Source organism: Elgaria multicarinata, chromosome 3 (assembly GCF_023053635.1).
Source record: "Elgaria multicarinata webbii isolate HBS135686 ecotype San Diego chromosome 3, rElgMul1.1.pri, whole genome shotgun sequence".
NCBI classification, from domain to species: Eukaryota; Metazoa; Chordata; class Lepidosauria; order Squamata; family Anguidae; genus Elgaria; species Elgaria multicarinata.
In genome coordinates this window covers 173,357,683-173,383,346 of record NC_086173.1, presented here as the reverse complement: position 1 = coordinate 173,383,346, position 25,664 = coordinate 173,357,683, and the positions used below count along the sequence as shown (strand labels likewise).

The 25,664-nt window shown below is 47.0% G+C and overlaps 1 protein-coding gene and 1 pseudogene across 1 annotated transcript; one reads left to right on the top strand and one right to left on the bottom strand.

Moving 5' to 3' along the window:
- The window catches only part of LOC134395799 (zinc finger protein 850-like), a 229,615-nt pseudogene that overhangs the window by 30,211 nt on the left and 173,740 nt on the right, over nucleotides 1-25,664 (bottom strand).
- LOC134397000 (zinc finger protein 660-like) lies at nucleotides 3,390-12,956 on the top strand. The gene is made up of 5 exons (XM_063123612.1): nucleotides 3,390-3,494; nucleotides 3,989-4,112; nucleotides 10,488-10,665; nucleotides 10,761-10,888; nucleotides 11,761-12,956. Exons 1-5 carry the CDS (start codon nucleotides 3,390-3,392, stop codon nucleotides 12,954-12,956), a joined length of 1,731 nt encoding a protein of 576 aa, XP_062979682.1.

Below are 25,664 nucleotides of genomic sequence, written 5' to 3'. Positions count from 1 at the left end.
ATACTGGTAGTGGGTAAACATTCCCGGACATACATACCACACACATACTTTCAGCTTTATAGATAGAGATTTGATTTGCTCAAAAAATCATCGTAATACTTTAGAACTTTAAATGTAAACTCAGTAAATGTGTAATTATTGTCAGAATAGATTAGAACTAGATTTAATGACTGCGATCACATTAGAAACATGAAATGCTATAGAACAAAACCCAATTCGTCAAGGATGCACATTTAATGTCAAGAATGAACTGTGGTGACTCTACTCACAGGTTGGGAAGCTGAGCAGAAATGTCTTGATTTAAGCGAGGTGTTATTTATGGGAATACCTTTGAAATCGGACCAAACAGGGCCGTCTCTGCTGTGGCACCCCGGCTGTGGAATGAGCTCTCTAAGGAGGTTCGCCTGGCACCTACACTATACTCTTTTAGACGCCAGGTGAAGACCTTTTTATTCTCTCAGCATTTTAACAAGCCTATAAATTTAATTTTGACTTTGCCATTTTAAACTTGCATTTTAAATTTGTACTTCTGTACTGCTGCTGATTTTATCCTGGTTGTGCTTTTATATTGTATTTTATATTATGGTTTTATACTTTGAATGGTTTTAATTTTGGTGAACCGCCCAGAAAGCTTCGGCTATTGGGCGGTATAGAAATGCAATAAATAAATAAAAGCTCACGCCACTGCTGACATTTTAGAAGCTGGAAAGGTTGATTGATTTACTTTAGTTGTATTCTTCTCTTAGAACAATAGAATAGCAGAGTGGGAAGGGTCCTACGAGGCCATCAAGTCCAACCCCCTGCTCAGTGCAGGAATCCACCCTTCGCCCCCTGCAAGGAGCCCAAAGCAGCATACAAGAACAACACTGTGAGAGTGGCCAGGTTGTGAGTCTCTGACAGACCCGAAGTTGTCAAGTGAGCTCGTTCCAGAGCCAGGCAGGGACTTGTACCTGGACATCTGGCTGAAACTTTTCCAGGCTACTTCTCAACCAAAACCCCACTGCGGGGCAGAAGACAGGCCTTGAGGTCTGTGGGTTCATCGGAGCCCTTTTCTCCTTTGTATTTTTGTCTAATGGGCTTCACTGGTTTTTATTTTGTGAGCAGCCCAGAGAGCTCCAGCTAGGAGGGGACCAGAAATATAAGAAATGAAATGGGGGGGGGAGGGAGCTGCATCCCCTGAGCCTCCCCCAGGACCGCGAAGGATGAGGCCCAATCCTGCACCTGGGTCCCAAGCGGGTCTTTGGACGGAGCATCTCCAGCGCTGCTCCAGCCAAGCAGGGGGTTGAACCTGGATCTCTGGCTGAAACTTTTCTGGGCTACTTCTCAACCCGTTGTGGCTACAAACCCCAAAGCCCACTGCGGGGTGGAAGACAGGCCTTGAGATCTGTGGGTTCATGGGAGCCCTTTTCTCCTTTGTACGTTCCGTGTCTAATGGTCTTTACGGTTTTGTGAGCAGCCCAGAGAGCTCCAGCTAGGAGGGGACCAGAAGTACAAGAAATGAAATGAAATCGGGGGACGGGAAGCTGCATCCCCTGAGCCTCCCCTAGGACTGAGAAGGATGAGGCCCAATAATAATAATAATAATAATAACCCTGCACCTAGGTCCCAAGCTGGTCTCTGGACGGAGCATCTCCAGCACTGCTCCAGCCAAGCAGGGGATTGAACCTGGATCTCTGGCTGAAACTTCTCAACCGTCGTGGCTACAAACCCTAAAGCCCATTGTGGGGCGGAAGACTGGCCTGGACACCTGTGGTTTTATGCAAGCCCTTTTCTCGCTTGTACTTTTCTTGTGCAATGTGGTTTTAATTCTTCTTCTTATTATTATTATTTGTTACCCGCCTTTCCCCCTAGATGGAGGCAGGGTACAACACAAATGCAAAACACCATAAAATACATATCACTGATTAAAACGTATAAAACTGATACATTATGAAAAAGTAGCACGTTATTAAACATATAAAACTGATACATTATTAAAAAGCAGCATGATATTAAACATATAAAACTGATACATTATTAAAAAGCAGCACGTTAGGAAAAGGCATCTTGAAATTCAACTGGCTTTTATGGTTTTGTGAGCAACCAAGAGAGCTACGCAGCGGAACAAGGCAGGCCCACCCAGACGAATTTTACACCGCAGAATTTTAAGATGTTAGGGTTGTTATTTAAATATTGTGTTGGGTTTAATAAGCTCTTTTAACTAGTTTGATGTGTTATATTTTATTTAGGGTTGTTCCCCGCCTCGATCCAGAAGGAGAGATGAGTAATAAATTATTATTATTATTATTAGGCGGGGGAGCCGCTCCCCTGAGCCTCCCCCAGGACTAAGAAGGATGAGGCCCAACCCTCCACCTGGGTCCCCAGCGCTACTCCAGCCACCCCCTCCCCTCCCCAGCACCCCGCCAACTTGAGACCCCTGCCTGCCCCTCCCTCTTTCTCCCCCCCCCACATGGCCCCCTCCCCGGATTCCTTCTCCCTTTGCAGCCCTGCACCGATCCTGCCTTGCACAGGACCCAGGGTAGCCCTGCATAGGGGGTTGGGGGCTGAGCCCCCCAGTTCGCCTTCCTTTGGAGTGGGGGGGAGAGTATGGGTTTGGGGGGGCGACCCCACTCTCTCTCTCCCTCCCCCGATCTCCCCTTTGCTCTGCACTCACCTGGCAGGAGGAGGAAAGGGGGGGTCCTTGCTGGCGTGGGAAAATCCTAGGGAGAGGGGAGGGATAGAGAGGGAGGGGAGGGGCAGGAAGTGAGGGTGCTCAGCCCGCCCCTCCCTCTGCAGGAGCCTCTCTAGGAAGCGGCGCTCTATGCCCGAGGACCCCTCCCCAAGGACACCCCCCCAGCGTGGAGGGGCTCTCCTGGGCGACCCTGGGACCCTCCGGGAGGCTGGGATGGAGCCCAGCGTGAAGGTGGAAGGACGAGGCCTGCTGGGGGGCTCCGGGAAGGGTCGAGCAGGAGAGATCTAGCGGCAGTAGCGCCCAATGGGAGGAGCAGCGCCGGCGGCGTTTCCGGGCTTTTGGCTACCAGGTGGCCGAGGGGCCCCGCGAGGATTGCAGCTGCCTCCACCGCCAGTGGCTGGAGCCGGAAATTTTATTTATTTATTACATTTTTATTATACCGCCCAATAGCCGAAGCTCTCTGGGCGGTTCACAAAAATTAAAACCATCATAAAACAACCAACAGGTTAAAAGCACAAATACAAAATACAGTATAAAAAGCACAACCAGGATAAAACCACACAGCAAAATTGATGTAAGGGTAAAATACAGAGTTAAAACAGTAAAATTTAAATTTAAGTTAAAATTAAGTGTTAAAATACTAAGTGAAAGGAGCACGGAAGCTCAGATCTTGGACCTGGTGCTCCCGGAGCGGTTCTTGGCCGTCCTGCCCCCGGAGATGGAGAACTGGGTCAGGGAGTGCGGAGCGGAGAGCAGCGCCCCGGCGGTGGCCCTGGCGGGAGGCTCCCTCCTGAGCCAGGCGGAGGACAGAGAGCAGCAGCAGGCGAGCGGGGATTTCATCCTGGGGTCTCCAAGGGGCTGATCCCCGCCGCTTTCTCCATCCCTTGCAGAAGGAAGAGCCCACAAGGCAGTGGGTCTGAATGTCTGGCTCTTCACCGCAGTTGAAGGGGGCTGGGAAATCCCAGGGAAGGAGGGGGGGGGGTCTTCCTCCGCCAGTGGTACAGGCCTTCCAGCACAGAGGGCACAACTGTGAGCTTCTCCGCTTCCTCCTGGTTCATTTTGGGGGGTGACGATAATAAATGAAGGCCTTCTCAAAGCCTTCATTTATTAGCCCCAATCCAGAGATCCTGAAGGGCAACACCTGCCAAAGGCCCAGCCATGACGGAGTTTCAGGTCTTGAAAGGCAGAATAAATGTAGGTGTGAATGCAAAGGAACCTCCCTGCGAAAACCTGTCCTTGGCCTGTACCTGACTCCTTCCCTCTGAAATGACATAACACTAATGAATTCTTTACCTGGTTTCCTTCCTCCTCTCCCAGGAGCAGGAGATGCTACCCCAAGAGGCCACGAATGCCACTGAGGGAATGGAGGTGTGGGGCGTAGAAGAGAAGCCACCATTTGGGGGGATGCTGCAGGAGGCGGATGGAGGGGCCACCTCTCCAGGTAAGGACCAACGAGTCATCTTTCAACATGTTCCCTTTCTGCTCCCTATGCCTGACATCCATGGGCTGCTTTTTGATCCGTGTGGGGAGGAGGAATGTCTCTCTAACGTGTGAAAAAAAGGAGGTTTGTTTCCATAGATCAAGTTTTTACACACCTTGAATTATGAAGAAATGCCAGGTGGACACAGACGGATTCCACACTAGGAATTAAAAGGCAAACTGCTCATGAAATATAAAGCGTCTCCCCGCCTTCACTCAGAGAGAGCGGGAGGACTCCGGGAGGTCCTTCTCGGCCTACTCCTTAAACTCAAAAAGGGACCTGAGTAGGGTGACCCTCCCCACTTTTGGATCTGGTCACTCTAATATAGCCCCTGCAGCTTTAACCGTTGTGATGAAGAGGGAATTTCACCAGGTGCTACAGGCATACAAAGGAAACCTGCTGAACTTCCCATTTCAATACAACTGTTAAAGATACAGGAGCCCGGTCCTCCTTTCCATAGGGTCACCCTGGACCTGAGTAAGAAGCTCCCTGGGAATGGAGTTTCCATATTTAATCAAGAGGATTATGAAAGAATGGGAGATATGTATTCTACCAGTTCATAGAATCATAGAATAGTAGAGCTGGAAGGGGCCTATAAGGCCATCAAGTCCAACCCCCAGTAAGGCCTGTGTAGTGGCTCTTGTTAATATAGAACTATGAATTGCTTTCATGCCCCCTTTCTAAGCATGAGACTAGCTAAAATATGGGGCTGAGCTTCTTTTCAAACACTTAGTAATCCTTGTTAGCAAAAAACTGCAAAAGCTGCGAGTCCTTGCTGGATTCCCGCCCTGATATTTAGCTCTCTCCTGTAAGTTTGTAAGGGGTTACGCCTCAAGAACTTAGCTCCCAGTCTGTGTTCAGCCCTTAATTTTTGGTCTCGGAGGCTGCAATGCAGGAAAATCGGATCCTGAGGGACTGGGTGGATCAGCTCAGTACAACATTTGACCTCCATTCCTGCCATGGATACTGGCCCATGATTTTGCATCCTGTGAACATAGAATCATAGAATCATAGAACAGCAGAGTTGGAAGGGGCCTACAAGGCCATCGAATCCAACCCACTGCTCAATGCAGGAATCCACCCTAAAGCATCCCTGACAGAGGTTGTCCAGCTGCCTCTTGAAGGCCTCTAGTGTGGGAGAGCCCACAACCTCCCTAGGTCACTGATTCCATTGTCGTACTGCTCTAACAGTTAGGAAGTTTTTCCTGATGTCCAGCTGGAATCTGGCTTCCTTTAACTTGAGCCCGTTATTCCGTGTCCTGCACTCTGGGAGGATCGAGGAGAGATCCTGGCCCTCCTCTGTGTGACAACCTTTTAAGTATTTGAAGAGTGCTATCATGTCTCCCCTCCATCTTCTCTTCTCCAGGCTAAACAGGCCCAGTTCTTTCAGTCTCTCTTCATAGGGCTTTGTTTCCAGACCCCTGATCATCCTGGTTGCCTGGATGATCACTTCCTCCATGTAAACCTGGAGGAGGTGATGAATGGCGACTGGTCCTGATGGCTGTGTGTACCTAAAGGATCAGAGGCTGTAACCCTATATCTACCAGTCGCTGAGGAACAGGCCTCTTTGCCAGAGGGAGTGGTCCCGGGCCGTCTGAAAGAGGCGGTAGTGAGACCACTCCTGAAGAACTCTTCCCTGGAACCGAAAAATCTTAGTAACTACAGGCCGGTGGCAAATGTTCCATTCCTGGGCAAGGTCCTTGAGCAAGTGCTTGCGGGCCAGGTCCAGACACTCTTGGATGAGACTGATTATCTGGATCATTTTCAGTCGGGTTTCAGGCCTGGTTTTCAGCCTTGGTCGCCCTGTATGATGACCTCTTTCGGGAGAAGGACAGGAGAGGGAGTGTGACTCTGTTGATTCTCCTTGATCTCTCAGCGGCTTTCGATACCATCGACCATGGTATCCTTCTGGAACGTCTGGCTAAGTTGGGAGTAGGGGGCACTGCATTGCAGTGGTTCCGCTCCTACTTAGCTGAACGGCTCCAGAAGGTGGTGCTTGGGGAACATTGCTCGGCCCTGTGGACTCTTCAGTATGGAGTTCCGCAGGGATCGGTCTTGTCCCCCATGCTGTTTAACATGTACATGAAACTGTTGATTGCGGTCATCCGGAGTTTTGGAGTGCGCTGTCATCAGTACGCTCATGACATGCAGCTCTACTTCTCCTTTTCATCTTCAAAAGTTGAGGCTGTGGATGTGCTGAACCAGTGTCTGGCTGCGACAATGGACTGGATGAGGGCTAATAAACTGAAATTCAATTCAGACAAGACTGAGATGCTGTTAGTAGGTGGTTCCTCTGACCGGTTAATGGGTGTTCAACCGGTTCTGGACAGGGTTTCACTCCCCCTGAAGGAGCAGGTTCGAAGCTTGGGGGTTCTCCTAGAACTGTCTCTGTCTCTTGAGGCTCAGGTGGCCTCGGTGGCACGGAGTGCTTCTACCAGCTCTGGTTGGTGGCCCAGCTACGCCCCTATCTGGAAAGGGATTACCTAACTTCAGTTGTCTATGCTCTGGTAACCTCCAAATTAGATTACTGCAATGCCCTCTATGTGGGGCAGCCTTTGAAGAACCTGCAGCTTGTGCAAAATGCAGTGGCCAGATTGATAACTGGAACCAGAAGGTTCGAACATATAACACCGATTCTGGCCCGCTTGCATTGGCTGTCTATATGTTTCCGAGCCCAATTCAAGGTGCTGGTTTTACTCTATACAGCCTTACACGGCTTGGGACCACAATACCTGACGTAACGCCTCTCCCGACATGAACCTACCCATATACTGCGTTCAACATCTAAAGTCCTCCTCCGAGTGCCTACTCTGAGGGAAGTTCGGAGGATGGCAACAAGGGAGAGGGCCTTTTCAGTGGCGGCCCCCCAATTATGGAATGATCTCCCCAACAAAGCTCACCAGGCACCGACATTGTTATCTTTTCGGTGCCTGGTCAAGACTTTTCTCCCAGGCATTTATCAGCATATGCTGAGTTTTTTAACTGACCCCAGAATAGTTGTTATAAATGGATATTGTCTGTTTTTGTTTTATTTTATTCATTCATTTATTTATTTATTACATTTCTATATTGTTGTAAACTGCCCAAATTGTTGTAAACCGCCCAGAGAGCTTCGGCTGTGGGGCGGTATATAAATGTAATAAAATAAATAAATAATAAATAAATAAAATAATAAATATACCACCCAATAGCCGGAGCTCTCTGGGCGGTTAACTTTTTATGCTTTTTATGGTTTTAAGTTTTGTATATTTGTTTTTAATGTTCACTGTTTTTAACTTTCGTAAACTGCCCAGAGAGCTTCGTCTATGGGGCGGAATATCAATTTAATAAATAATAATAAAATAATAATTTGCGTTAAGGTGCTGTTGCAGCCATGTCCTGCTTGGGGGTTGTGCTTGCTATTGATGGAGACCAGTACCTTGATTCTGGAAATTCGGGGATGTAGAGAACCACTCCGGTTCCACCTGGCTACTGTTCCAGTTTTTCCACTGATGTTGGGAATTGCCTGGTTGACACTTCAAGTCAGAGAAGTAGGTGCCCTGAAGTTTTCCACAACCCCACTGTCACCTCTGCATAGGTTAGCCTACTGCCCTCCAGATGTTTGAGATTACAAGTCCCAGTGTTCCTGACCATGGGACATACTGACTTGCAATGATGGGAGTTGTAGTCCAACACCTTTGGAGGGCACCAGGTTGAGGAAGGGCTGCTCTAAACAAAAAAAGAGAAGTAGGTGGCCCTAAGTTGTTCGTCATCAGTTTTCCACAACCCCACAGTCACCTCTGCATATCCTATTCTCCATCCTGTCCTCATGGTTTATATCTGCTTTGGGAGAATGAGAATTTCACTGGCACTTTCTGCCTCCTTAGGGAGGATGTGGCGTTAAAGGCTTGTGAGCCTTAACTCCCAATTTCCCTGCTTTTTGGTGCTGGTTTGAAAACTGTAGAGCCTTAACGTTGCTTTGTAAAACGTAGGTTTTTTGTTTAAGGAATATTAAATCTATTCCAATATTAAAACATTTAAAATACATGACAATTTTAAAAGTCCTTAGCATAGATGGAAGCCCAGATTAATTGCCAAAGTCCTGCCAGATGTGGGAGCCAGTCTAGCTTCTCTGGGAAGAGAGTTCCAGAGCACTGGAGCAGTCACCGAGAAGGGCCCCCCTCCCGTGTTCACACCAGGCACGCCTGTGATAGTGGTGAGACTGAAAGAAGGGCTTCCCCGGAAGATCTCAAAGCATGGGCAGGCTCTTTCAGATAACCTGGACCCGTGCCATATAGGGCTTTATAACCTGCACTTTGAATTGAGCCCGGAAACAGACTGGAAGCCAGTGGAGCTGTTTCAACAGGGGAGTTGTATGATCCCTGTAACCAGCCCCGGTCAACAATCTGGTTGCAGCTCTTTGAACCAGTTGGAGTTTCCAAACACTCTTCAAAGGCAGCCCCACGTAGAGCACGTTACAGTAATCCAATCAGGATGTAACTAAGGCATGTGTCACCGTGGCCAGGTCCGACATCTCTAGGAACGGGCACAGCTGGTACACTAGCTTTAACTGTGCAAATGCACTCCTGGCCACCGCCAAAACCTGGACATCCAGGCTCAGAGCTGAATTCAGAAGGACTCCCAAGCTGCGGACCTGTGTCTTCAGGGGGAGACTGTCATGTCTAACTCTACTGCCCCTGATTTGGGAGAAGACATTTCAGGTAATCAATCAGAATCAGATTCAGCAGTAGAAGACGCAGTGCGAGACACCAGCCAGCCTGTACCAGTGAGGGAGGAAGCTCTCACGGGAGATTCCCCAGCTGGGAGTCAGCCCCCTCCAGAGCTTATCTCCTCAACGCCAAATCCTACACACTCAGTGGGAAGTGAGGTTTCTTCCCGGGGCGAGCTTTTGGAGACACTAACCGATGCTAGGGTCTGCCGGAAGCTGAAACACACGGCGCGTAAAGAATCCGTGAGAAAGTCGGAGAGATTATGCCAGAACCTGCCACCGCACCAGGCACTTTGAAGTTATGGGCATTTGAGAAGTAACTTCTTTCTCTTCTTGAACGGACAATTGTCTTGCTTAGTTTGCATAGTTTTGCCTAGGGGGTCGATTCAAAGAGGTTAGACTCTATTCAGGTTGAAGAGATGTTTGTTGCTTAATAAAAGCTTTGTAAATTACTTAGCAAACCTCTCCCGCAGAAAGTACGAGCGTTCAGAGAGACATGACAGAGACAAGGGAACGCACAAAATCAAGGTTGCTTTACATTTTGCAAATTGAATTGATCACATCCACCCAACTTTGATATCATGGTTTTAACAGGATCAGGTTTGGATGAGTCCAGGACTCCCCCTTCATTTTGGGGGGGTTTATTTTCAGCTTGTGCAGCCTGGCGATGTGGAGAAGCTGCTTGAAGGTTTCTCTGGACCCGTGCCTTTCTCGGGTAACATGCTAGTTTCGGCTTCAGGATATCAATATCTGTGGTGGTTCATTCCTTCTGAACGAGGCACAGTTGCGGTTTTTGTTGAAGACATCGAGACTACAGCCTGTGATTTCTGATTATCTCCCAATTTCTAAACTGCCCCCTTGAAGCAAGATATGTGTATTTTGCTTGTTTTTGTGTTTTTTGAATCTTTGTATATTATATACAAGCATCTGTTGGGGATGCTTTAGGGTGGATTCCTGCCTTGAGCAGGGGGTTGGACTCGATGGCCTTGTAGGCCCCTTCCAACTCTGCTATTCTATGATTCTATTGTTTTTAAGTGTTTTTTATCTTATGTGAAAATAATAATAATAATAATAATAATAATAATAATAATAATAATAGAGATAACTGGTGGCCGCACAGCTCCAGATGTTCTTGGAGGATACTGATGATTTAGATGCTGGATTCTGACCTGGGTTTGGGATGAACACATCTTTGGTCAGTCTGGTAGATAATGTACCGTATTTCTTCGATTCGAAGACGCCATCGATTCTAAGACGCACCCCGATTTTAGAGATGTTTATATGGGGAGGGGGAAGTATTCTGCCAGGCCCGGGAAAGCGTGGGGAGCGGATTGCGGGCGGGTAAGGAAAGAGATATGGCCAATTCTTATTGGGCCAACGGTTTTGGCGCCACAGGGCCGGGACAGGTTACAAGTAAGACAAAAATGAGGCACTTACCCCTAACGTCGCAGGCCCACATTGCCTGGTGGGGTGGGCCCTGCCGGGCGGAGAGTACCTGCCAGGGGCAGGGGCCAACTGGGGAGCACGTGCAAGGGCCCAGAGGCTTCACCAGCTGCCACCACTTCTTGTGGGGAGCGGAAGGGGGTCGTTCGCGAGGCGCCCACCTTCGGGCCAGCTCCATCTGCCAGTGCTGAGGAGCCTCTTCCAGGCATGGCTAGATGGGCCATGGAAACTCCCTGAGGCACAAGGGAGCCGGGCGCACGGGCGCTGCTGGCCCCGGCCCAACAGAAGCCCTGCAGCGGTGGTGGAGAGACACCACTCCCCCGGCCCTGCAGGCGCCCCGGGCTCCTCTCCCACACACGTCACGTGAGAACGGTGCAGCTGCGAGTCCCGGAGTGTGTCCCACCCGCACCCAGTCCCAGCAACTCACCTCCCAGGCGTCACCTCTGTCTTCCCGGCAGGCACTGCTGCACCGCTTCCACCGCACAGAACCAGCAGCCGCAGCTGTGGCAGAGAAGTCGGCGGCGCCCGCCTTGTGCAACCCTCCACGAGCCCAGCGGTGCCCGCCTGCCCCGACCCAATGCGCGAGGTGAGGCGCGCGCCAGGCCCGACCCGGCCGGCTGTGCTCGTGGCATGGTGGGCAGGACCTGCTTAGGGCTTGGAGCTCTGTTGGCGCGCGTGTGAGCCCGGTTAGCTCCGGGGAGCACGAATAGGCCCAGGGTAGCCGCGGATCATCGCTGAGGCCCCCAATCAGGCCACGCGCATTCCCCGGTCTACATCATGAGCGCGGAGCCACTTAGGCGCACTCAACAAACCCTCAAGCCGCCTGGGCAATGAGAGCAGGGTGGAGGGATAACGGCGCACTTTGTAGGCGATTCTAAGATGCACCCCGTTTTTAGAGACGTTTACATATGGGGGGAAAAGTGCATCTTAGAATTGAAGAAATACGGTAGGTAGGAACTGGATAATAACCATCTTCGTTGGTTATTTCTCAGAAATAACCAACCGAGATGTAGTCCCCCCCCCCGACAGACAAAACATTTGTCAATGGTGGACTGTTTAAGCAACGTGTCATCCAAACTGAATGAATGTTTTAATATACACTGGTATATTAAAAATATATTATTATTATTATTATTATTATTATTATTATTATTATTATTATTAATTTATTTATTTATATAGCACCATCAATGTACATGGTGCTGTACAGAGTAAAACAGTAAATAGCAAGATACTTAATAGCAAAATACTTAATACAATAGCAAAATACAAAATACTTAATAGCAAAATACACGTATCCAATAAAAGCTCTGTGTGTGCGCAGGTCTATTCATCTTTGGAGGCTACGTAATATATTTGCAAGGATCTTTTCCCCATTTTTCCTCTGTGAATGAAATCTGCAAATCACTGGGTTGTTCCATGAATTGAACATCATGTCCCTTTTCATTTATATTTCAGCTGATGTGATGAAAAGCGATTGCAATGGGAAAGAGCAGAAATGGAAAACTGAAGATGAAGAGACGGGGCAGAAAAAATCCACTTCTTCTGAAGAGGCTAACTTCCAGGAAATCGCTATGCCCGAAGATTGTTTTGAAGGAAACGAAAGAATTATTCAGAATGCAGAGAAAGAGTGGAAATGCTCAGAGTGTGGAAAGAGCTTCAATCAGAAGGGCAACCTTAAATGTCATCAAAGAATTCACACAGGGGAGAAGCCCTACAAATGCTCAGAGTGTGGAAAGTGCTTTAGTAATAGCTCTGACCTTAACTCACATCAAAGAATTCACACAGGAGAGAAGCCATATAAAAGCTCAGATTGTGGAAAGAGGTTCAAACACAGCTCCAACTTTAAATGCCATCAAAGAATTCACACACGCGAGAAGCCCTACAAATGCTCAGAATGTGGAGAGGGCTTCAGTGTGAAGCCCAACCTTAAACGTTATCAAAGAATTCACACAGGGGAGAAGCCCTATAAATGCTCAGAGTGTGGAAAGAGCTTCAGCCAGAGCTCTAGCCTTACCTCACATCAAAGAATTCACAGAGGAGAGAAGCCCTACAAATGCTCAGAATGTGGAAAGAACTTCAGTGGGATCTCTGGCTTTAACTTACATCAAAGAATTCACAGAGGGGAGAAGCCCTTTAAATGCTCAGAGTGTGGAAAGAGCTTCAGTGCCAGCTCTGCCCTTAACTCACATCAAAGAATCCACACAGAGGAGAAGCCCTATAAATGTTCAGAATGTGGAAAGAGATTCAGCCTGAGCAGCAATCTTAAAAAACATCAATTAATTCACACAGAGGAGAAGCCCTATAAATGTTCAGAATGTGGAAAGAGCTTCAATCAGAGGGGCAACCTTAAAAGTCATCAAAGAATTCACTCAGGGGAGAAGCCCTATAAATGCTCAGAGTGCGAAAAGAACTTCAGATGCAGGTTTGACCTGAACACACATCAAAGAAATCACACGGGGGAGAATCTTTATAAATGTTCAGAGTGTGGAAAGTGCTTCAGTTTGAGGGCCAGCTTTACACAACATCAAAGAATTCACACAGAGGAGAAGCCCTATAAATGTTCAGAATGTGGAAAGAGGTTCAATCAGAGCTACAACCTTAAAATACATCAAAGAATTCACTCAAGGAAGAAGCCCTATAAATGCTCTTGATTGTGGACAGAGCTTCAGTCAAAAAAGGTACCTTAACTCACATCAAAGAATTCATAGAATCATAGAATAGCAGAGTTGGAAGGGGCCTACAAGGCCATCGAGTCCAACCCCCTGCTCAATGCAGGAATCCACCCTAAAGCATCCCTGACAGATGGTTGTCCAGCTGCCTCTTGAATGCCTCTAGTGTGGGAGACCTTGTACACCTCTCTGGAATTTTCAATGGGGAGCAGTATATTAATATTGTAAATGAATAAATAAAATAAATGATTGTTGATTGATATCTGAACAGAGAGACCATAGAGATACCTTAGTTGGCCATGGCCATGCATATCTTAGTTGCACACTGTTTAGCCCACTGTAACTTCCTCTGTGTGAATCTCACTGGATGACTTTGGCCAGTCAATGACTCTTCTGCTAACCTGCCTCACAGGGTTGTTGTGAGGATCCCATGGAGAGGAGGACGACCATGTAATCCTTGGGTTGTAGAGAGGAATACAGTGCGGCTGCGTACTGAATCATCCGGTCTCACAACAGTTCTTTCAAGAAGCGTAGAAACGGTACCACATCCTGGAGCTGCTGGCAAATGATTAGAATCATAGAATCCGAGATAGTAGAGTTGGAAGGGGCCTACAAGGCCATCGAGTCCAACCCCCTGCTCAATGCAGGAATCCACCCTAAAGCATCCCTGACAGATGGCTGTCCAGCTGCCTCTTGAAGGCCTCTAGTGTGGGAGAGCCCACAACCTCCCTAGGTCATTGGTTCCATTGTCGTATTGCTTAAAGGTCACTCACAGAAGGTAATCAGGGTTGAAAGAATAATTGTACTGGCTTCATTTACTATGTATGACTGGTTTTATTGTTGTCAAAATCCATGTAAATAAATAAATAATAATAATAATAATAATAATAATAATAATGATGTCAGATAATTTGCATTGAAAAGACGACTGTATTGACTTAATTCACTGTATAGAAAAGTGCTGGTTTTAGCCTTTAAATCGCTACATGGCTTGGGATTAGGCTACCTAAAGGACTGGAAACAAAGCCCTGTGAGGAGAGACTGAAAGAACTGGGCATGTTTAGCCTGGAGAAGAGAAGATTGAGGGGAGACATGAGAGCACTCTTCAAATACTTGAAAGGTTGTCACACAGAGGAGGGCCAGGATCTCTCCTCGATCCTACCAGAGTGCAGGACACGGAATAACGGGCTCAAGTTACAGGAAGCCAGATTCTGGCTAGACATCAGGAGAAACTTTCTGACTATTAAAGCAGTAATGGAACGAATTATCTAGGGAGGTTGTGGGTTCTCCCACACTAGAGGCCTTCAAGAGACAGCTGGACAACCACCTGTCAGGGATGCTTTAAGGTGGATTCCTGCATTGAGCAGGGGGTTGGACTCAATGGCCTTATAGGCCCATTCCAACTCTACTATTCTATGATTCTACGACTGCCTTCTCCCATGTGAGGATTTGTTTATTTACTGTATAGTTTTATAATTAATTATTATATAATAAATAATCATGGTTCTTCTGAAGTTGTTGCATTGCTGAAAGTCAGGTCAAGCTGACTTGTCCACCCACACTGACCCATATGCAGAACCACATCAGTGTGTTCTTGAAAACATGTTTGCTCCAGCTGTGCCCTTCTGTATGGAGCCAACGAAAGAGTTCAGGAATTTGCGAAGGTGATGCCTTTTCCCCTTATAATCAACAAAATCATAGTTATTCATTCTTCGCTTTGCCAAGCCTCAAGGGATTTTTCCAAAGGGTATCTCTGAGTCCGCTGATGTCAACATCAGATTCAAGAGCAACAGGAGGTGACTTCATGCATCCAGGTGTCAAAGGAGTTGTGCATAAATGCCTCCTCCCCTGCTGAGAGAGAGTGAAGAGGTTTCAGGGGGGTGAGGAGGACTTGTGTGGGTGTGACGCTTCCTTATTCTCATCCCTTCAGATGCAAAGCCTTGACTGGTTGGGCTCCATCTGTGTTTAGGTTCCTACTGAAGACTTCTTCTCATTCTTCTGATTAGGTGAGAGGACCAGTTTCAAGGGTGGAAGCTGTGCCAGGCATACCCAGAATGCTCCTGCTTCTGCTGCTGCTGTTGCCCCAGGCCACCTCCGGGATGCTCCAGGCCAAATGCCTCTTGACTTTGGAAAGGGATGGGATTGACCCACTGAATCATTACAGGCCAGGAGACCACCTCCTTAGTGGGGTGATGGCTGCAACAGAAGCTACTTTTCGACCATACAGTTTCCACAAGCCTCGCTGTACCACACTTTATGAGTAAGTTACTCTGTGTGTGATGGAGCTTCTGCTGCTCCACTTGCTAATAATCCCATGAGATCCAACCCTTCCTTTCATTGAAGACAGGATAACAGTGTGGATTATTATTATTTTATTTTAAGGAAACGATCCACTAAGCACTGGAAGTTCCTGTCCTACTTGTTTGCCATCCAGGAGGTCAACCAGAACCCCAGGCTTTTACCCAACATCACCCTGGGCTACAACATTCATGACGACTATCTAAATGCAAGAGTGACCTCTCATGCCTTGCTAGACCTGCTCTCTCCTGGGGCAGCGAATGTTCCCAACTACAACTGTGGAAGGCAGAATCACCCATTGGCTGTTGTTGAAGGTTCTAACTCTGAAAACTCCATCCGACTTTCAACCATGTTGGGCATGTACAAAATCCCACAGGTGTGTGTGTGTGTGTGTGTGTGTGTGTGTTTGTCTGAGGGGGCCATTTGCAGGCTGAATCCACCTCTATTTTGGGGTTTATCTCCAGAGGAATCAAAACACTCAGCAGAAAAATTCAATTCTAATCCTGGTGACGTTGCAAATAGTAGTGTGTTTTCTCTTTTCATCCTTGTATAGTTGTGTTATTCTCTAATTCTGTTTGAACGGTCCGTGTATATCTTGATATTTAGCTTGAGGTGTGTTTCGGGGACCACAATATTGATTCTTGACGCCCAAAACACTCGATAGAGATTTGTAAATCTGTCACTGAATGGGGTCTGAGCTTTAAATAGGGTGACCCTATGAAACGGAGGACAGGGCTCCTGTATCTTTAACAGTTGCATAGAAAAGGGAATTTCAGCAGGTGTCATTTGTATATATGGAGAACCTGGTGAAATCCCCTCTTCATCACAGCAGTTAAAGCTGTAGGAGCTATACTAGAGTGACCAGATTTAAAAGAGGGCAAAGCTTCTGCAGCTTTAACTGTTGTGATGAAGAGGGAATTTCCCCAGGTGAGACATACATACAAATGACACCTGCTGAAATTCCCTTTTCAATACAACGGTTAAAGATACAGGAGCCCTGTCCTCCTTTTCATAGGGTCACACTAGTTTAAAGTCATTGTATTTTCTCTTGATCTGGTGACTGTCAGATAAGCCCATTCAAGTTTGAGAAACAAGCTAGTCAGATGGCGCGAGCAGTAATTACTGGTCTCAAGATAACTGGCACTGAAATACCTGCCATGGTTGAAGCCTTTGAAGGTCCAGCCGGCCTCCGCCTTCCACCTTCCACCATCCTCTTCTTGGATCTGGATGAATAAGCAGCATCTAAGGCCCGGGCCACAGCCCGGACAGTGTGGTAAATAATGTAGTCCTCTTGACACCCTAACCCTGCAAGGATACTCCAGCCAGATTTCAGAAATATCCGATGAAGAGTTGAACTTTGGTTCTGAAACAAAACAAAGCAACTGTCTTTTCCTTTCTTTGCCCAGGTCACATATGCTTTTGTTTCTCAGGTTCTGAGTGATAAAACTCAGTTTCCTTTTTTCTACCGGATGGTTCCTAAAGAGGGAACTCAGTATCCGGGGATGGTCAAACTTCTCCTGCATTTCAGGTGGACGATGGTTGGTCTTGTTGCTCCAACTACCAACAGTGGAGAGTTGTTAATGAAGACGTTGGCACCTGAGCTCACCAGGAATGGTGTTTGCATCATTTTTTCACAGAGCATCTCAGCGCTGAGTGCGTACAACAACCGTCAGGCTTTTTTACACAAGTGGAGGCAAGTCAATGTCCTTGTTTATTATGCAGAGACTCGTTCTTTCTTAATGGGAATAAAGATTCTACAACATTTCATTGAAAGTGTGATAAAACCCATTATTGGGAAAGTCTGGATCACAACAGCTTTGTGGGACATCAACTTTGAATTGATGGATAATTACCTGTCTTTTGAACACATCCATGGTCTTTTTTCCTTCTCTCTTCGGACGAATAGAAGGGCAAAATATGAGGAGTCTGAAAGCTTTTTCTCTTTCATCAAGCACTTTTGGGAGAAAGCATTTAAGTGTTCATACTCAAAGCATGGGTTGTCTCCGAAAGGCTGGACGAGATGCAAAGAGAACGAGGTCCTGAAGTCCCTCCCCCAAGAGGTCATGGATAGAATCCTGTCTCTGGACAGCTATAACATTTACCACACCGTCCAGGCTGTGGCCCGGGCCTTAGATGCTGCTTATTCATCCAGATCCAAGAAGAGGATGGCGGAACGAGGAGGCAGGCTGGACAGTCAGAAAGTACAGCCATGGCAGGTATTTCCACTTTCATGCCCATCACCTTGAGATAAGTAATTACGTCTCTCTCCGTCCGACTAGCTTGTTTCTCAGACTTGAATGGGTTTTTCTTGGGAGTCACCAGATCAAGAGCAAATACAATGGCTTTAAAGGTCAGACCCCATTCGGTGACAGATTTGCAAATCTCTTTTGAGTGTTTTGGGCTTCAGGAATTAATACTGTGGTCCCTGAAACACGCCTCAAGCTAAATAACAATATATGCATTCATTGTTCAAACAGAATTAGAGAAGAGAATCATAGAATAGTACAGTTGGAAGGGGCTTATAAGGCCATTGAGTCCAACCCAGAGAGCTCCGGCTATTGGGCGGTATAGAAATGTAAATAATCATAATAATAATAATAACAATAACAATAATAATAATAACCCCCCTGCTCAATGCAGGAATCCACCCTAAAGCATCCCTGACAGATGGCTGTCCAGCTGCCTCTTGAAGGCCTCTAGTGTGGGAGAGCCCACAACCTCCCTAGGTCACCGGTTCCATTGTCGTACTGCTCTAACAGTCAGGAAGTTTTTCCTGATGTCCAGCCGGAATCTGGCTTCCTTTAACTTGATCCCGTTATTCCATGTCCTGCGCTCTGGGAGGATCGAGAAGAGATCCTGCCCCTCCTCTGGAAACATGATAGCACTCTTCAAATACTTGAAAGGTTGTCACACAGAGGAGGGCCAGGATCTCTTCTCGCTCCTCCCAGATCCGGCTGGAACCAGTTACCGAGGGAGGTTGTGGGCTCTCCCACACTAGAGGCCTTCCAGAGGCAGCTGGACAACTATCTGTCAGGGATGCTTTAGGGTGGATTCTTGCATTGAGCAGGGGGTTGGACTCGATGGCCTTATAGGCCCCTTCCAACTCTACTATTCTATGATTCTATGACCTACATGGCTCCACTGTATCAGTACAAACCTGCATCAAGGAAAACTCAAGAAATGTGGCACCCACAACATAAAACCATCTCACAGTTTTGGAGGTGATATGACAATGTCGGATAATTAGCATTCAACGGGGGATGCACCCACCCAACTCTGTCTCTTTCACCCTGTTCTTGTGGGATTTGGGCACAAAAGCTTGGCAAGCATCTAGAAGTTCAAGTGGACCTAGCCAGCTGCATATCATGTCCTAAGAAGCAAAATCGATTGAGTATAGTTGATGTTGTTCCTCGTGAAGTGTGTGTAGGACGGCAGCAAAAAAAAAGAACGTTAGCTGACTTTTTGCTTTTTAGTGCTGCCCAAAATGCGCCCCACAAACTGGCCATCCTCCCTTTGTCTGAGGGTCAGACGAGGTTCAGAATGTAGAAGACAAAGGGGATTCATGGATGCAATCTGGTCCTGACAAATGATACGAGATGCCTTCAGTCCCTTGGGTCTGGGTAATATAAACTTCTCCAATATAAACTTCTCCTGTTGACCTACAAAGCTTTTCACTGTCTAGCTCCTTCCTATCTCTCCTCTCTCATCTCACACTATTGCCCCGCTCGTGCTCTTCGCTCCTCTGATGCCATGTTTCTCGCCTGCCCAAGGGCCTCTACTTCCCTTGCTCGGCTCCGTCCATTTTCTTCGGCTGCCCCTTATGCCTGGAACGCTCTTCCAGAACATTTGAGATCTACAAGTTCAATCACAGCTTTTAAAGCTCAGCTAAAAACTTTTCTTTTTCCTAAAGCTTTTAAAACTTGAGGTTGTGTGGACTTTATACTGTTAGTTTTACCCTACCCTGTGCCTGTTTGCATTCTCTTCTAGGGGTGTGCACGGACCCCCCGCTCCGCTTCACTTGCAGATCCGCCATTTTCCGGATCGGGCCGCTCCGCCCCGCCCCCGCTCCGCCCACTTCCGCTCCGCTCCGCCCGGAGCTCCGGATCCGGATCCGGAGCTCCGTTTCCCCCCCCCCATAGGCTTGCATTGAAAGCTAAAAAATTATACAACTTTTTTTCTGTTCAAGTTAGAAACCTCATGTTTGGCACCATGACACCTCATGGGGATATACACACGCATGCCAAGTTTCAAAGCAATCCCATCATCCCCTGATTTTTGGCGAATTTTTGAAAATCGGGCACCCCACACACAACATCCCTGCGAGGTGGGCAGGGGAGGAGGGAGGGAAGGCAGGCAGGCATGCAGCTGGCATTTCTGGGGGCATAAGGAAGTGAGCCAAGGATAAGCCAGTAATGCATATAAAATGGAATAAATCAATCAATAAACAAAGGAGGGGTGGAATTAAAAGCAGCAGTGTTGCTCAATAAACAACAAGAAGAACTTTTTTTAAAAGGCTATATCTGTCTTTTACCAGCAATAGGGGGACGTGCCCGGGGGAGGGGGAAGTAGCTGCCAGTTCAAGACACTGACAGCCACAGCTCCGAGAAGAAGTAAAACGCTCACTTCGACTCAGAACAGGCATTGCTCCACCACTGAAAAGTGACCATTCACTTCAACTCATGAGAGGCATTGCTCCACCGTTTTACTCTCTTTGGAAGGCTCTAATGGCCTTCCAGTGCAGGAGAGAGTGGGGGCACGTCCACGATGAGATGCCCTAGGGGAGCTCATCCCCTTGCACCACATCGATTCAGTTGTTCCCCAAGGTTAGGGTGGGGAGCAGTGCTGTGTTTCTATCTCTTATTCTTGGCTTAGTATATGATTTCAGGTTGTGTTTGTGCATTTGGTGGGGCTACTGTGTTAAAAAACACGGGGAAAAGCCCGTTCAGATGAAGAAAGAGAAGTTTCCCAGAATCCCAAGTTACCTGTTTTGCCTATGCCCTCCTCCAACTTTGGGATCATCATGACCGGGAGCTGACTCTGCCCCTCAGCCCTTTGAAAAAGGTATTTTTCCCGCCGATTTTTTAAAAACTTCTAGCCCGCGACCCGTACGATGCAGAAAGTTGAGAGTGGTCTCAAAATGACCCCCATCCACGACTCTCTGTGCACAAGAATTTTCAGAACGATAGCTTAACCCCCCCCCAGTTATCCCCGATTCTTTCCCTCAATGCAATCCTATGGGCGAAAAGCCGAAAACGCAGTTTGAGCCGTGCGGTTGACCCGATTTTCAAAAAAACATTGCACGTGAACCACAGCACGCAGAAAGTTGAGAGTAGTCTCAAAATGACCCCCATCCACGACTCTCTGTGCACAAGAATTTTCAGAACAATAGCTTAACCCCCCCCCCCAGTTATCCCCGATTCTTTCCCTCAATGCAATCCTATGGGCGAAAAGCCGAAACGCAGTTTGAGCCGCGCGGTTGACCCGATTTTCAAAAAAATATAGCACGCGACACGGACAACGCAGAGAGGTGAGAGTGGTCTCAAAATGACCCCCATCCACGACTCTCTGAGCACAAGAATTTCCAGAGCGATAGCTTCAAAAACAACGTAGTTATGCGCGATTATTTGCCGCAATGCAATCCTATGGCGAAATGTTTTCAAGATGGCGACCGGAGCGCTCCGCCTGAACTCGGAGCTCCGAAAAATGGTCGCTTCTCTTCGCCTTGCTTCTAGGGGGTCCACGGTCCGCTCCTACTCCGCCTCTGGGTAAGGCGGAGCAGGCCAATCCGCTACTGCTTCTACGCTCCTAATCGGAGCGGAGCACATCCCAATTCTCTTCCCCTCCTTATTGTTTTACTATGATTTTATTAGAATGTAAGCCTATGCGGCAGGGTCTTGCTATTTACTGTTTTACTCTGTACAGCGCCATGTACATTGATGGTGCTATATAAATAAATAAATAAATAAATAAATAAATAATAATGAGTCTGAGCCATGGGAGATGGGCGAAAGGCACTAGCACAAAGGAAGAGCATTTCTTTTGCATTTCTTTATTTATTTTATTACATTTATATAACGCCCAAATGTAGAAGGTTCTAGGTTTGGTCTCTGACATATACAGATGGAGGTGGGAAAATTCCTGCCTGAAACCTTGGTGCACCACTGCCCAGCTTTGTCGACGGCATTGGTCATGATGGACCCATGGTCTGACTCAGTAATATCCAATGTAGTTCCTTCTTTTCTCTACCGTTCTAGCTTCACGTCTTCCTTAGAAACCCTGCGTTTTACAATAATTCTATGGACGGAGTGTATTTGGATGAGAACGGAGACCTGGCAGCCAATTTTGACATCGTGAACTGGGTGGTCTTTCCCAATGGGTCTGTCGTCAGAATAAAATTTGGGAGTATCGAAAGACAGGAATCCCCAGGCCTCAAGTTCACTATTGACCAGGAAGCCATTGTGTGGCGCAAATGGCTCAACCAGGTGAGGAAAAACATCCATTTCATTTCAGTGAGCTTATCCTTCAACCCCTACTCAATGTAACAGAATTTAGGTCAGTGTTCCCCAACATGGTGCCCTCCAGATGTGTTGGGTTGCAAATGAATTTATTCACAATGGCCCTGCTGGCTAGAAATCATGGGAGCTCGAGTCCACCACATCTGGACGGCACTAGACTGGAGAAGGCCACTCCAGGTGGAGATGCTTTTGACTCCCCGTCAAGTCCAGCTGGCAGATGTTTCCCCAGATCTCAGAACGATGAGTCTTTTCCCAGATCTGCAATCCAGCTGTGCACCAGAAGTGTTGCCTTCAAGCACAATCTGTGGGTTACACGGGAGCCTAATTATTTATCCAGTTATGTAGCACTGCCAGTGGGCATGGCATTTTGCAGGCTACAGGAGCATGGGTTCCTGCCCCAAGGTACTTCCAATCCAAAGTTCAACACAAAGGAAACAACAGAATAATTAGATGGAGGTGGAGGCCTGAAACATAGGAAAACATAGTTGTTGTGTCGTTTGTGTGTCTTTAGGCTCAGTGACAGGCTTTGGTTAAATCCTAGCTGTCTCTCTGGGTCCTTTCCAACTCTGTGTCTCATCTAGAGTATTGCGTCCAGTTCTGGGCGCCAAAATTCAAGAAGGATGCAGACAAGCTGGAGCGTGTTCAGACGAGAGCAACCAGGATGATCAGCGGTCTGGAAATAAAGCCCTCTGAAGAGAGACTGAAAGAAGTGGGCCTGTTTAGCCTGGAGAAGAGAAGATTGAGGGGAGACATGATAGCACTCTTCAAATACTTGAAAGGTTGTCACACAGAGGAGGGCCAGGATCTCTTCCCGATCCTCCCAGAGTGCAGGACACGGAATAACGGGCTCAAGTTAAAGGAAGCCAGATTCCAGCTGGACATCAGGAAAAACTTCCTAACTGTTAGTGCAGTACGACAATGGAACCGGTTACCTAGGGAGGTTGTGGGCTCTCCCACCCTAGAGGCCTTCAAGAGGCAGCTGGACAAGCATCTGTCAGGGATGCTTTAGGGTGGATTCCTGCATTGAGCAGGGGGTTGGACTCGATGGCCTTATAGGACCCTTCCAACTCTGCTATTCTATGATTCTATGATTTCTGCAGATAAATTAGCCCTAATGCATTTACATGAATGGTCCTTGCTTTTCTGCTTAGCCCCTGCCTCATGCCAGGTGTGTGGAAAGCTGCCGCCCTGGGTTCGTCCAGGTGACCCAGGAAGGAAAGCCGGTGTGCTGCTATGACTGTCCTCCTTGCCCAGAAGGAACCATCTCCACCAGGGAAGGTGCGGGGCTCTGGAGGGAAAGGCAACCCGGGGTGGGGGGGAGGTCAAAGGTTGGTTCCGTGAAGGTTTTCTTCAAGGCATTTCTAAAGTTGGATCCTTTCTTGCAATTTCTTCAGTTAATTTCGCAAAGCAAGTCTCAAAAAATTGCAAGTGCCTTTGGAGAAGCGTCAGAAATGGACGTGGCTAGGGTTGCCATATTCTGAATCCACAAAACCGGGACAATATTGTTTGCGGGGGACCTAGGATTTTTTCAAAAAATCTGAGCAATATGTAAAGAAATATGTAGGGAAAGAAAGAAAGCTGTCTAAACTTTAGTTATTTAAGGCCTTAGCTAGACTAAGGATTATCCCAGGCAAATGGAGGAGTCATCCCTGCCCGCTCCCGGGGTCCCCTGTGTGTCATTTGGATGTTCAGGGATGATCCCGGGATATATGCCTGGTCTAGCCATGGCCTAACACTGCAATCCTATGTGTGTCTACTCAGAAACAAATCCTACTAAGTTAAATAAGACTTATTCCCAGCTAAGTATGCATAGGATTGCAGCCTAAAGTACTTAAGCACCTGCAAATTAATAATAGGCAAAGAACAGTTTAAGCAAACAAACAGGAAAAAATGACACTAAATTACATTTCTCCACTAATTCTGAAAAGCTAGAAGAGACTTCAGTATGAAGACTGACACTCCGCTGAGCAGGCTCAAGGCACCATTTCGGAGGTTGGAATTTCTCCGGCCAGCTGGAACAGGAATCTGGGATTCTTGACTGACTGGCCGGGACATTTCGGAAATGCTTGGAAACCGGGACATTCCCAGTTTTCCGGGACGTATGGCAACCCTAGACGTATGGTAGGGTGACCATATTTTGGAAACCAAAAAGGAGGACAACATGGTCGCCCCCAAGGAGGTGTGTCCAGTACCAAGGGGGAGGGCCCACCCAAACATAGCCTTGGTCACATGTCTGATTTTACAGCACACATTTAAGACAAATCTGTTCTATATAACATCTTAATGTTAAAATCACTGAAATAAAGAACAAGTGAGAAATTCAATGTATCTGAAATTAACTTCACTCACTCCTACTTTTGTAGGTTTTGCTGTACTTTGAAGCTTTTGCTATACTCTGTGTGTTACATTCTCCCCTTCCTTCAAATACCTTTTCTGACTATACCTTCAATTATTGCAAGCTGCTGTTGTTGTTAACAGGGTTTGCTACTGGCCCCAGATCTGTTTCAATTTTTTTAAAAAAATCCTAAAAAATCAATGGATGAACAGATCTGTTTCAAATTTGGTGTGGCTAAAGCTCTACCTAAATCCTATCATGGTACAAAGTTTCATCTCTTTATCTTTAAAATGACGACTTTAAAAATAATAATTTTAAAACTTCATTTTTTAAAAAAATCCTAAAAAATCAATGGATGAACGGATCTGTTTCAAATTTGATATGACTAAAGCCCTTCCTACGAGCTACCATTGTGCCATGTTTCATCTCTTTATCTTTAAAAATGATGGCGTTATAAGCATTTTTGTTAATTCCCATTAGAGCTGCTCTGGGGGGGGGGAATCCGGATTTCCCCTCCCCCTCCCAGATTTGCCATCAAAAACCCGGACAAAACCGGGCAAATCTGGTCATGTGATCACCCTACGTATGGCAACCCTAGACGTGGCAAAGAACAGCATTAACAAACTTCGAATCACCTTCCTTTTTTTTGTAATATTTGATTTTATTCACGAATACACAAAGAAACGTAAGGAGAGATTGGCGATAATAGCAGGGATTTTGCCATGGAGTTTGTCTAGAATGAGGAAGCCTCCTCATGAGTGAATCCCTGGAGATTTGCACACTATGTACTGGCCTCTTGAAGGCATCACATGGTACACAACATTGACCTAGGGAGGTTGTGGGCTCCCCCACACTAGAGGCCTTCAAGAGGCAGCTGGACAACCATCTGTCGGGGATGCTTTAGGGTGGATTCCTGCACTGAGCAGGGGGTTGGACTCAATGGCTTTAAGAGGCCCATTCCAACTCTACTATTCTATGATTCTATGACCTGGAAGGCACTGGGAGGAGCTGGCTGAGTCCTCCGCCAACAATATCCCCTACTGTTATCTGTAATCCCCTTTTTCAACTTAGGCAGATTTATTTATTTGTAATTGTATTAATATCCCGCCTTTTTTCCTGCAAGGAACCCAAAGCGGTGTACATAATAATCCTCCTCTCCATGTTATCCTCACAACAACAACCCTGTGAGGTAGGTTGGGCTGAGTCTGTGATTGGCCCAAAGTCACCCAGTGGGTTTCCGTGGCTGAGTGGGGACTAGAACCCAGATCTCCCGACTCCCAGTCCAACACTTAAGCCACTACACCATACTGGCATATACCAACTATGCCTTTACTTGGACAAAGATAGGCTTGCTCTAGTTTATTTATTTATTTAGAGTATTGTTATCCTGCACCTCAGCCAAAAAGGCACTCGGAGCGGCTTACAATTGACCAGTAAAGAAGACAGTCCCTGACCTCAGGCTGACATTCTAAAAAAGACATGACCCACAAGGAAAAGGGGATGGGGAGGGAAGAGGAAGAAAATAAAAACAAATTAAGGAGA

Excerpts from the sequence above, each read along its gene's own strand:
- LOC134397000 (XM_063123612.1), top strand. The coding sequence starts at position 3,390 with ATGGAGAACTGGGTCAGGGAGTGCGGAGCGGAGAGCAGCGCCCCGGCG. Across the intron at positions 3,495-3,988 it reads AGGACAGAGAGCAGCAGCAG|GAGCAGGAGATGCTACCCCA; the intron begins GCGAGCGGGGAT and ends CTCCTCTCCCAG. Across the intron at positions 10,666-10,760 it reads TCCTCTCCCACACACGTCAC|GCACTGCTGCACCGCTTCCA; the intron begins GTGAGAACGGTG and ends TCTTCCCGGCAG.